At 41.3% G+C, this 13,601-nt stretch overlaps 1 protein-coding gene across 1 annotated transcript in view; it reads right to left on the bottom strand.

Annotated features, from left to right (window-relative positions):
- LOC137369284 (tudor domain-containing protein 7-like) overlaps positions 1-13,601 on the bottom strand; it is a 155,357-nt gene that overhangs the window by 80,843 nt on the left and 60,913 nt on the right. The window contains exon 6 of the mRNA XM_068030283.1: positions 9,448-9,668. Within this exon, the coding sequence (XP_067886384.1) occupies positions 9,448-9,668 (221 nt within the window). The remainder of the gene's footprint in view (positions 1-9,447; positions 9,669-13,601) is intronic.

Below are 13,601 nucleotides of genomic sequence, written 5' to 3'. Positions count from 1 at the left end.
CCTTTGTGCTCAGTAAGAACCCAACCAGTGGAGAATTTCTCCCCCACCCCCGACTCCCATTGCCTTCAATTTTGCTAGGGCTCCTTGGTGCCACACTCAGTCAAATGCTGCCGTGATGCCAAGGGCCGTCACTCTCACCTCACCTCTGGAATTCAGCTCTCTTGTCCATGTTTGGACCAAGGCAGTTTTGAGGTTTGGAGTGGAGTGGCCCTCGTGGAACCCAAACATTGGTGAACAGGTGTAAACTAAGTAAGAACACAAGAAATAGTAGTAGTAGACCACCATATGGTCCATCAAGCCTGCTCCACCATTCAATACGATCAGGGCTGATCTTAGGATTCAATTCCACTTTCCCACCCACTCGCCATATCCCTTGATTCCGAGAGACCAAAAATCTATCTATCCCAGCCTTAAATGTATTCAACAATGGAGCATCCACAACCCTCTGGAGGAGAGAATTCCAAAGATTCACAATCCTTTGAGTGAAGTAATGTTTCCTCATCTCAGTCCTAAATCTCAGCCCCTTATCCTCAGACTGTGCCCATGTTTTAGGTTCCCCAACCTGTGGAAACAATCTCAGTGTCTACCCTATCAAGCCCCTTTAGAATCCTGTATGTTTCAATGATATTGCCTCTCATTCCTCTAAACTCCAGCGAGTATAGGTCCAATTACTCAGTCGCTCATCATAGGACAATCCCCTCATCCCAGGGACCAATTTAGTGAATGTTTGCTAGAACGCCTCCAATGCAAGTGTATCCTCTCTTAAATGTGGAGACCAAAACGGCACACAGTACTCCAGATGTGGTCTCACCAAAACCCTGTACAACTGTAGCAATACTTCCTTATTCCTGCACTCCAATCCCCTTGCAATAAAGACCAACATGCCATTTGCCTTCATATTTGCTTGCTGTACCTGCATGTTAACCTTCTACATTCCTTGTACAAGCACACCCAAGTCTCTTTGAACATCATGTTACGACCAGGAGAGAAAGGTGTCTAGGGGTCTGTTACTGTCTTCACCTGGTCTTATTGTAACAGGGTTTAATTTTAAACACACTGTTTTGAGCTCCCCCTTTGTGAATCCTTGTTCAGAGCTTTCCAATTATAAAGCAAAGAAATGAGCACACCAGGTTTTTCCTCGATTTAAAGATGAAATTTTATTAAAATTTAAACTCTAATACAGTTAATGCCTATGGATATACGACGCACCCACGCCAGCATGCACATGCAATACACACATGCAAATAGGAACAGAAAAGAGCAGAGGAAAATACCGTAGAGAGGGGTTTGAGGAAATATCAGAAGAGTTTCCTGTTTACTGTGCTTCGAGCTCACTTGATCGTAGGTAGTCTTGTTCGTCGGGGCCCAATGTTCTTCTTAAACCTTGTTCATGTAGGAGACTCTTCTCTTTTTGAGTTTCATGTGTTTTCACAAGACTCAGTTCCTTGGCAAAGAGATGGACAGGCAGACAGGAGAGGGTCCTGCTTCAGTTGCAGGAGCACACAACATTCTGATTTCAAACACTCTGTTGGAAGTTCAAAGTCCAACAACCAGCTAGTCATGTGACTAACACTGGTCTGACCACTTATTCTGTGTTTGTGGATTCTGCTATCTTAGCAGTCAACCTGGAATGTGAGCTCCCCCCACCTTCAAAGTCTGGTAATCAAAAGTCCATTGTTGTTTGAATGAGTCAGGGCATGTTCCTTGTTCCAACACTGTCTGTTACCATACAAATGTCTTTTCAGTCAGGGGCTTGCGATTTTAAGTTTTAATGTTCATGTGGCAAAATAATGTGTACCTTAGTTTTAGCAGGTGGGGGGGGGGGGGGGGGGGCAGGGGGTTTGCCTGACAATCAACACTTACAAGTTTCACACCTTTTAAAAAAATACCCCGCTTTTCTATTCTTATCACCAAAGTGAATAACTTCACACTTCCCTACATTATACCCCATCTGCCATCTTGTTGCCTACTCACGTAACCTGTCTATATCTCTTTGCAGCCTCTGTGTCCTCCCCACAGCTACATCTACATTTGTATCAGCAAACTGAGATACATTACACTCTGTCTCTTCATCTATGTCATTAATATAGATTGTAAGTAGCTGATGCCCCAGCACTGATCCTTGTGGCACTCCACTATTCACTGCCTGCCAACTTGAAAATGCCCCGTTTAAGCCCACTTGTTGCTTCCTGCCTGTTAACCAATCATCTATCCATGCTAATATATTACCCCCAACTCCATGAACCCTTATCTTACCTATTAACCTTTTGTGTGGCACCTTATCGAATGCCTTTTGGAAATCCAGGTATACATAACCTACTGGTTTGTCTTTATCTACTCTACTAGTTGCATCCTCAAAAAACTAATTAATTTGTCAAACAGAATTTCCCTTTAGTAAAACCATGTTGACTGGATCGCAACATACTGTGCTTTTCTACGTGCATCATTAAGACTTCCTTAATAGATTCCAGCATTTTCCCAACAACTGATGTTAGGCTAACTGGCCTGTCGTTCCCTGTTTTCTCTCTCCCTTCTTTCTTGCAAAGCAGTGCAACATTTGCCAACTTCCAATCTGATGGGACTGTTCCCAAATCGAAGGGATTTTGGAAAAGCATAGCTAGTAAGTGCTGCTTGATAGCCCTGTCAATGACACCTTCCATCATTTTGCTGATGATCGAGAGTAGACTGATGGGGTGGTAATTGGCCAGATTGGATTTGTCCTGCTTTTTATGGACAGGACATACCTGGGCCATCTTCCACCTTGTTAAGTAGAAGCTAGTGTTGTTGCTATACTGGACCAGCTTGTCTAAGGGCGCAACTTGTTCTGCAGCACGTCTTCAGTACTGCAGACAGGATGTTGTCAGGGCTCACAGCATTTGCTGTATCCAATGGCTTTAGCCATTTCTTGATATCACGTGGCGTGAATCGAATTGGCTAAAGATAGGCGTCTGTGATGGTGGGGACCTCAGGAGGAGGCTGAGATGGATCATCCATTCGGCACTTTTGACTGAAGATGCTTCAGCCTCTTTTTTTGCACTAACATAATCAACTCCCGCCATTGAGGATAGGGATGTTTGTGGAGCCCCCTCAACTGGTTAGTTGTTTAGCTGTCCACCACTATTCACGACTGGATGTGGCCGGACTGTAGAGCTTTGATCTGATCTGTTGGTTGTGGGATCACTTAGCTGTGTCTATAGCATGTTGTTTCCACTGTTTGGCATACAAGCAGTCCTGTGTTGCAGCTTCACCAGGTTGGCACCTCATTTATAGGTATGCCTGGTGCTGGTCCCAGCAGGTTCTCCTACACTCCTCATTGAACCAGGGTTGGTCCCCTGGATATAATGGTAGAGTGAGGGATATGCCGGGCCATGAGGTTACAGATTGTAGTTGAATACAATTTTGCTGCTGCCGATGGCCCACAGCGCCTCATGGATGCCCAGTTTTGAGCTGCTAGATCTGATCTGAATCAAACCGTTTTAGCACAGTGGTTGTGCCACAATACACGTTAGAGGGTGTCCTCAGTGTGAAGACAAGACTTCATCTCCACAAGGACTGTGCGGTGGTTACTCTTACCAATTCTGTCACGGGCAGATGCATCTGTGATAGGCAGATTTAAGAGGACAAGGTCAAGTAGGTTTTAGTCCAGTTGGTTTTCTCATGACATGCCACAGGCCTGATCTAGCAGATATGTCGTTCAGGACTTGGCCAGTTTCGTCAGTAGTAGTTCTACCAAGCCTCTCTTGGAGATGGACATTAAAGACCCCACCTAGAATACATTTTGTGCCGTTGCTACCCTCAGTCCGTCCTCCAAGCGGCGTTCAACATGGAGGAGCTCTGTTTCATCAGCTGAGCCAGGGCAGTAGGTGGTAACTGGCAGGAGGTTTCCTTGTCCGTGTTTGACCTGATGCTGTAAGACTTTATGGGGTCGAGTCAAAGTTGAGGACTCCCAGGGCAACTCCTAGGTCGATGCCGGGTGGTCCGTCCGGTTTACTTATTCAACTTCTCTGTAGGGGTTTGATACAATCAAGTGGCCTGCTCAGCCATTTCAGATGGCAGTAAAAAGAGTCAATGACATTGCTGTGGGACCAGGACCGGAGTCACATATAGGCCAGTCCATGTAAGGATGGCAGATTTTCCTCCCCGATCTGGTAGTTTCATGATAAGGAGACTAGCATTTTATTCCAGATTTTATGCATTAATTAAATTCAAATTCCCTCGCTGCCATGGTGACATTTGAACTCATGTCTCCAGAGCATTAGTATACATAAGAGTACTTACATGGTGGTATACCATGTATACCTATAATATGCTTACTGGAACAAAGAGTAAGTATGCCACAACAGTATACAACAATGTCTAATCACCAATCCTTCTCTCATTTCTGCCTCCAAATCCAGAAACCTCTCCCTCCTGCCCACATCAAGATAATATTTCATAATCACTCTCCATTTCATCAAAATAATTATTGTCAATGCACCCCAGAACCTTGTTGGGTATAGCTCTGTGGACAGTTGCAGCTCTCTGGTACTTTGCCCAAGGGGCCATTATTGCGAATTTTAAGTGTCACTAGGACTTCTGAAATTACAGCTCAGCCTGATCCAGTCTTCATCTGACATTCACATACAAGCACTTGCAGATGACGTTCAATACTTTTTACTGAAGGAAGCACTGACTGGTGCCTTCCTTCCCCCACCCGAAACGAGACAGACTACAGTTAACTACGCACTACAGCACCATGGCTAAGATCAGACAATTCAGTAGAGACCATGGAATTCAATTTGAACCATTCTGGTCTGAATGGTTCAGCGGCACACTGGATACATTTGCTCAATCATTGCAGTCACACATTTCTATTCTTTTCAACCTTGGTACTGCATCAAGAGCCTTACCCTTTATTTACCCAAAAAATAAAATTATTTCGACATTTATAGAAACTGGACTTAAAAACATATCAGCTTCAGTATGGAAATATTTGAAACTAGCAGAAAAGCACCAATATTAAGCTTCTGGACAACTGAAAATATTTAAAATACCTGCTCAAGGGAAGCCATTTCCAAAAATTAAAATGCAGAGAAACAAAAGCAATGACAAGTGCTGACCAAAAATAATAAATGAACACAAGAAAACTATGAAGAAATAGCAAATGAAAGCCCAGATAATTCATAACCCATCTTTAAGCACAAAGAACTACCAATAAGATGCTTTAGCAGCTTTGTTTAAACTCACATGCAGTCATAGAACATACTTTAGCTATTTAGGGTGTAGGCAGCTTCAAAAATCAAGAATACAATATGATACACCAGGCACCATTCTATTTTTGTACAGTGCATATGTAACCAATAATGAATAGAATCTTGGATAGAATCTTTGATTTAACATATCTGTTTCATATAAAGGAGACAATGATCTGATTTGGCTGAAAATTGCATAGTCAATTCAGTTTTTTTTGAGCGAGCCTTCCATGCCTTTCCCTATTAAAAATAGTCTCAATTAGTTGTAACATGATGTGTCATGGAAAATTGCCTGAAAAGTCTTCATTACAGGTGAGCATCATTTGCAAACAAATTCTAATAGTATCTGTAAAGGTATGTCTAAAATACAACAGCATAGAATTTATTAATACTGCAATGCCCCCACCCTTTAACATTTATCAAGGCAATATTTTAAATCATCTCACCACATTTTGGAAATATGTAGCCATCTTTTTACAGATTTCATACACTTTTAGAAATATTCTTCATTTTCAGCAGTACAATGCAGGTTTTGTTCTAATCTACTGCCTTAGACACTCCCGTCAATAATTGTGACGTTGTTTCTGCACTCAGCACACAGTTAAGGGGCAGAAGCAAAATTGCAAGCATGCGAGAAAGCTGGTTATATCAGATAGGAAATACATGGTCTTCAGGCCCCACTGCAAGCATTTCCTTCACTAAACACAAGTACAAAATCATTGGCGAACTGTCACTCTTACAAGCACGAGTAAAAGATTTCTAACAAAGCAATGAGGATTTTGTACTGGTGCTGAAGCCTCGGGGGAGGGGGGAGAGGAGGAACTGTATAGCATTTGGAAAATTGAATGATTTTGAGATAACCTAAGAAAGCTTAGTACTGATTTTGTAGTTGTCTAGATTTGATGGATGCAAGACAGGACAGTTCCAATGTAGTAAAGGGAAAAAAATTTGGAGTAATATGTTCATTCTACAATGGCAGAATTATTCGCAGCAATCACTTTTGCACATCTGATCTAGGTGTGAAATTCTGGTCATTATACAACAGATATAAAGGGTGGGGTTGGATGCAAAAGGTAAACAGGCTGGGAATAAAGCTTTTCAGAAATGTCAGTAATGTTATTAAGTTATCAATTGTGGATGAAAGATCCTGACAGGATTACTATGTCAGAGTAGGGAAGTGAAAGCATATTAAAAGGGGAGACACAATGCAGTTTCTAATGTTGTGCAAATAAGCAAACGATTTTCAAAAAGATAACCATTTCTTTGGCAAGAGGCCAGATTATAACACTACTTAAAGGAATGGTGTCTAACAGTGGTTAGAAATTACTTAATTGTGCCAAATGGTATCAAGCAAGCTAAACATCTCTGGTGACCATAACCCTTCAGCCTATGACAATGAATGTCACAGCTGTTCTTATTGTGGCCCATTCTAATGGCCCACATTGATTTAGCAGGCCTTAGCCAAAATACAATGCTCACCTGTAATGAAGACTTTACAGACAATTTTCCATGAGCGTCATAGGTTCATATTTCCACTCGAGTTGGTGAAGCACAGTTGCAGAGAGTGCAACAATTTTATACTATTGCTTTTCCCAATGTCCTGGGCCTAACCAACTGCAGATATGAAAATAAGCACACAGTTGTAATTCCTTCATTCTCAAGCAGTTTTTTCTCTGGTTGCAATATTTGAATGTAGTGACTGACTACAATGCTTTTTGTTAGGAGGCATGGCCCAAGACCTGAACAAGTGGCTCATGATTCTGCAGAACACCTCAAAAAAGCCAGCAGAAAGTGGATACAACTAGGCACACAAGACATTTTCCATCATCTGTCACTTTTTTTTTATATATAAGTATCCTGAAGTAGCAACTTTGGTGCCGTAACAACCTGGGCAGGGGACTTGCAATTAAAGTTGGGAGAAATTATGACAAAATGACTGTGGTCTGATGCATGCTGTACAAACACAGCAAGAAAGGGTTTTTACTTCAAACTGAATGAGAAACACACCTGTGCATGGCAGAAGATGGTGATGTAACATTGCCATGGGATACCAGGAACAATCTGATTCGCACTCATTTCAGTTGGGGAAACTGCCAGTATCAAGTTGAAAAACTTTGTAGAACAATCTTGCTGATTAACAGGCACACAGTGTCCTATGCCTACAGGATACTTTGCACAGACTTATACATCGAATGCTATGGACAGTGAAGTATCGCTAACAGGAAATCTGTTTGTTACAGTAACCAACTCCATTAGCTATCCTTATTGTTGCCACGTGTCTAGTGAAAAGTACATTATTTTGTCACAGTTGAACTCAAGTCAGAAGGTTGAGGCTTCAAGCCTCACTTCAGACTTGAACACAACCTAGGCTCACATTACAGTGCTTGATTAATGGAGTGCTGTATCATCTTTCATATGAAACTTAAAAAGGCCTGCCTGCCCAGCGGGACAATAAAGATCCCATGACACAATGTGAAGGGGAGCTGAGAGCCTAGTGTCCCAGCTAATATTCCTGCTCCAACCAAAACTCCCGAAACAGCTTATCTCGCCATTTGTTTTTTTACTGTTTATTGGTCCTAATTGTGCACAAAATACCTGACACGTTTACCTATGCAACAGTGGCTGCACTTCAAAAACACAATTAAAATTAAGCACAAAATTCCTACTTCCCTGTGCTAATTTAGTTATCTGAAAATAATTTGGTACAAAAACACGTTTTAATTTTCAAGAGTGCAGCAATACATTATTAGTTGTAATGCACTTTGGGGCATTCTGAGGATAAGATAAAACACTATATAGATGCAAGATTTTTTTTGTTTCATACATACGTCCAAAGCAACACAAGTGCTAGCTCGACTCATCTTATATAAATTAGTCCTGCTTATTAACTTGTGTAAACACGTTTGAATTTTCATTGAGTGCTGCAATCCATAATTAGTTGCAACACACTTTGGAGCATACTGAGGATGGGAGAAGGTGCTATAAAAATACAGTTTTTTTTTGCTTCATGCCTACATCCAAAGCCAACATAATGTCTTAAACTAATTTGTTTGCGTTGCATGAGTGCTAGCTTGATTTGTCTTTTCTACATCAGTCCTGTTTATTAACTTGTGTTATTTTGCCCTTGTAAATTGACAGTTTATAGATTTAAAAAACATTTCTTTAACTTTACATTCAAATAAAAGACTAGAATTATTTTGCACCCACTCATATCTTAAATGCCATGTGGTGAAAGCCATGTTTTCCTTCTTCCAAAAAAGGAATCTTCTAGACCATTTACCAGGTTCAATGGGTGATAAGCATTGTTAACCCCCTCAAGACTGAGCCTTTGAAGCACGTCCTTAGACATCATTACTGCATAAAAGGCAAATAGGGTTCAACACCCACATTTGAAGGTTTTTTCCAAGACTTAAGTTATTCCATTAAATATTTTTACTAGAGGATCTCTCATGACATGGATGGTAATAAAATATTTTTTAGTATACTTCTGTTTTTCAGATTTGCCAATCAGGAATAGGTTGCTGAAAAAGTCCTTAGAATTAAATTAAACTTCTGTTGAAGCCTTACCACTGGGTGGCTTTGATCTGACAAGGTGCAAGCATGGCAATAAAAATCCTAATAAGTTAAATAAAATATTTCTCCAAGATGAGATGTAAATCTTTAAAAAGGTAAGAAGTACAATGAAATTTTCTCTGGTTGACAGGCTGCTTGTAAGATTTAATTCTTGTTCAGCACAAACAAGTGGTACTCAGCACTATTTCTGACTTACTGGTGTACTTTGCAATACTAAACATGTTAACTGGACAAAAAGGGTCACTTTAAAACTGCTTTGTGAAGTCATCCACGTCACCACAATTCTTTGCATTTGCAAACCAATCACAGTGCTGGAAAAGTCATTCTTCAAAAGCAACTCCAAGGACCAGTAGTCATCATAGACCAATGGCAGATGAGATTTTTCAATCAGATTGTTCAAATGGACCAATCATGGTGCCTATAAAAAGCCATTGTTAAATCTACCCTCAAGATTATATATAGATTTTAATACTTTCTCTCCCAGCAACAACTGCTATAAAACAAGGAGGGTAGATTGGGGGGATGGTGGGCTGTGGAGGGAGAAAGGTGGGAGAATGAAAAAAAGATGAGTGCATTTAAATTTGAAATTGCATTCAAAATTCTCTTTTGAAATGACTTGTCAGGTATCATAATGCCCACTCACTGTGCATATATGGGTCCAATGTTCTATCTGCTTTAAAACATCTTGCTGGAGATCCTCATTGAACATTTTTCTGTACAATTGTGGCAATTTTGAGACCCAAATTCCATTAGTGTATTTGTCCATGATCTCCTTCAGTCTGGACTGTATCAACTCACTATTGTAGCTGGATTGAGGTGCTGATAAATTGGATTTTCCGGTATCCATGCCATCACTCCAAACAGCTACAAATTTGAAAAAAACAACTGCATCAAAACCTACAATAGGTGTCTTCACTGTACCAACTTAACTGGAATAAAATCAAATTCAAAAACAGGTGTTGTATTAACTGCCACCCTGAACATTAGCGGCACAGTAGTCATTGTACCACTAAAACTCATGTAGTTCAAGTGGTTAGCAATAATACAGGCCAGCCACATGTATGTTCACCAGACTGTATTATGCTCATAGCCTTCATACCACAGACATAAAAATCAATTCCTCAGGCTGTTGTATCTGTTACTTCCGCCATAGGCTGTATTAGTGGGGCAGTGTATTAAACAGATGAATTTTCTTTTAATCTACATCTGCTCTGACATTAAAATAACACAACCATACACTGAACCAACAGTCAAATAAAGGCCCCACATTATGTAGCAGCATTCAGTGGTCATTTCAATATCCAATATTATTTCCACCCAGAAAGTGGCAAGTTTTGCTTGGAAGCGAATTACTAAACCTACTAGTAATGGCAAATTTGATTCCTTTAATCAAGCAAAACCTACACTGCAATAAAATGAAAGAGAATGGCCAAAATATCAACAAATTGAACCTTTAAGGTACAGGCATAATCAGAACATATGGATGCTGAGCCTAAGAAGGAGATATTAGAAACTTGGTTCAAAGACGTGAGTTTTAAGTCAGTTTCGGAAGGCGAGAGAGGTAGAAAGGCAAGATGAAATGTGAGGGAAATTTCATTGTGGGCAGCCTAGATGGCTGAAGACACGGCTGTGGATAGCGGACTAGGGAGGGAAGGATATATAAAAGAGGCCACAATCAGATGAACAGAGGGCAGTTAAAAATGGGCAATAAATATTGGCCACGCCAGTGACGGCCACATTCCATGATCAAAAAAAGGTTCTGGAGGGGACTGCAGGAGGTTACAGTGATAGGGGGCCAAAGTGTTTTAAGCAAGAGGATAAGAATGTAAAATTGGAGACTGGGGACCAATTTAGGTCAGCAAGGAAAGGGGGATGTGATGGATGAATGGGACCTTGTGAGGGATAAAATACAGATAGAAAAATTTTGGATGAGCTGAGGTTCAACAATGTTGAAGATGGGATGGTGGCCTGGAGAGTTTTGAAATATTATAGTCTGGAGGTGACAGGCATAGTTTGTGAAGGGTTAATCAAATGAGACTGCTATTGACTTCATTTCATATTAATTGAACTGTGCCCAGTAACTTTCCAGTTGGAACTTATCTTTGAGTGTTTTTGATGTGGACAGATCCTGTAACAAGACCTTGGGAAGTTGGTAAATGAGTGTAGGTATGGAGACAGAACATTTTGAAGATTATTCCTCTGATAACCTCACAGGAACAGAAAAGACGACTGATGGTTAAGTGCCTGTAAAATTGAGCATAGTTCTATTGGTACCCAAACTGAACGTCACCCTAGAAGGCGACATCTGTGGAAATGAAGATAGCTGAGGGTGAAGAGAAACTAGCCTGCATATAGGACTGTTACAATGCCTTTGACTGTTCATGAATTTCTGTATCTGACTTCTATCTAAAGATTTGATTGACCAGTCATGCAGGATGTATAAAACTGAAGTCACTGACAGAGGGCATGAAAGGAACATTAAATACTAAAACAAACGGGATTAGAAAAACCTATATTAAAAAAAAGCATTTGCTGGGAGAGGCGCCTCAGAATTCAATGAGGCCTAATCAGCCACCAACTTCACTGTTGAAGTGTGTGGATTCCCTGATAAACTCGCATGGTTTTTCTTTAAGTGCTGCTTTTAAATGTATGTATAATTATTGCCAATAATAGTAATCCGATGCTTAATAAAACTGTGTGTCTAGCTGCAATGCTGTGAATGCTATTTTGAGAAATAAGTTGAAAGAACATCCATCTTCGAACAACATGGATGAGAGTTTCAACAATAGATGGGAAAAGTGAGATAGGCAACGCTTGAGGTAAAGGTAGGTGACAGAGATGGTAGAGAGTCGAATAAGTCTGATTTAACTGAGGCAGTGGCCAGGGAGAGAGAAGGAATTGGTGACAAGAGCACACTCTTTACGGCAGAGCCTTAAGGTAATGGCATTAGTCCTCCCAATATTTAACTGGAGGAAATGGTAACTTATCGAAGACTGCACGTCATACCTGCAGTCTGACATCAGAGGCAATAAAGGGGTGGGGGAGGGGTGCAGAAGCAGAGATGGCTTTTGTCAGCGTAAATGTGGAAGCTGGCTCCATGTCTTCTGATGTCTTTCCTCTCTCAAATCTTGGAACCTGTTGTCACTTCCTAAATCCAGGCCCATCTTTCCCACTATTCCGGATTTGAACCCCTCCGATTAGGTTTTCACCCTTGCCACGGACCTGAAATGGCCTTCAAAGTCACAAATGACATCCTGTGTGACTGTAATCATGATAAACTCTCTCCTCTTTCTCAAACGGTCAACACCATCTAAAGCTGCATATGACACCACCCTCCTCCAAAGTGTCTTTTCCGTTGTCCAGCTGGGCGCGACTGCCCTCACCTGGTTCCATTCCAATCAAAACGAGTTGTATCCAGAGAATCACCTGCTATGGTTTCTCTTTCTGCTCCCATGCCCTTACCTCTCAAGGATCAATCCTTGCCCCATTTCTCCTTCACATGGTGCCCCTTGGAGACATCATCCAAGAACATGTCAGGATCCACATGTATGTTGATCACACCCAGCTCTACCTCACCACTGCATCTCTCAACCCCTTCATTGCCTGATGTCACACTGCTTGCCCGACATCCAGTACTACATGAGCAGAAATTTCCTCCAATTATATTGGAAAGACTGAAGCTACTGTCTTGGGTTTCCACTACAAACTCATTACCTAGCAACCAACTCCATGACCCTTCCTGGCCACTGAGGCTAACCATGATTGTTCACAACTGGGTTGTCCTATTAGACACTGAGCTGAGCATCCAATTCCACATCCTCCCCATCGTCCAGATTGCCTACTTGCATCTCTGTAACATCACCCGTCTCTGTCCCTGCCTATGCCTCAGCTGATCTGCTGCTGAGACCTACATCTACGCCTGTTATCTCTAGACACTACTGTTACAATGCACTCCTAGTCGGTCTCCTGCGTTACACCTTCTGTAAACTTGAGCTCATCCAAATCTCTGCTTCCCTTATCCAAACTCACATCGTCCCTTTCACCTGACCCTAGTTGCTAAGTTTGCTGGCTCAAGAATGGTAAGTCAGTTTTAAAATTTTCTTTTTTTTTCAAATCCTTCCAAGGCCTTGCCCATCTCTGTAAACTCCTTCAGCCATACATTTCTTGAGATCTGTGCTCCTCCAACTCTGGCCTCCTGCATGTGTGTGATTTTAAGCACTCCACCAGGAGCAGTTCTGCTTTCAGCTGCTTATATCCTAAGATCTGGAATTGCGTCCCCAAGCCACTCTCAAGATCTCTCCCCTCCTTTAAGACACTCTTTAAAACCTACCTCTTTGGTCACCTGACCCAATATCTCCTTATGCAACCCGATCTAAAATTTGTTTGATATTATTGCAGTGAAGCATTTTGGGATGCTCTATGTTGAAGGGACCAAATAAATGCAAGTTGTTGATAGGAGCAATATGTAGATAAGGAAGAGGAGGGGTTCAAGTATAATCCTTGGGGGGCTCTGTAGGTCATGATTCAAGTCAGGAAGAGAAGCTAATAATGCTTTTGCTTTGGTGATAAGAGTGGAACAAAGGCAGCACAGCTCCACAGAGTTGGATAGTGCAGAAGAAGTGTTGTAGGAGGACAATGTGGTTGATTATATCAAAAGCTGCTGTTAGGACAATACAACATGGTAACTGTCACAAAGGAGGTCATTTGCAACTTCATTTCATTTCAGTGCTGTGGCAGGGATGGAAACCTGGTTGGACAGAAACATGGAAGTGCATGAAAAATGGGCACAAATGTGGG

Source organism: Heterodontus francisci, chromosome 4, assembly GCF_036365525.1.
Source record: "Heterodontus francisci isolate sHetFra1 chromosome 4, sHetFra1.hap1, whole genome shotgun sequence".
NCBI classification, from domain to species: domain Eukaryota; kingdom Metazoa; phylum Chordata; class Chondrichthyes; order Heterodontiformes; family Heterodontidae; genus Heterodontus; species Heterodontus francisci.
The sequence above is the reverse complement of the archived record's forward strand: the minus strand, read 5'-3'. Positions and strand labels throughout refer to the sequence as shown.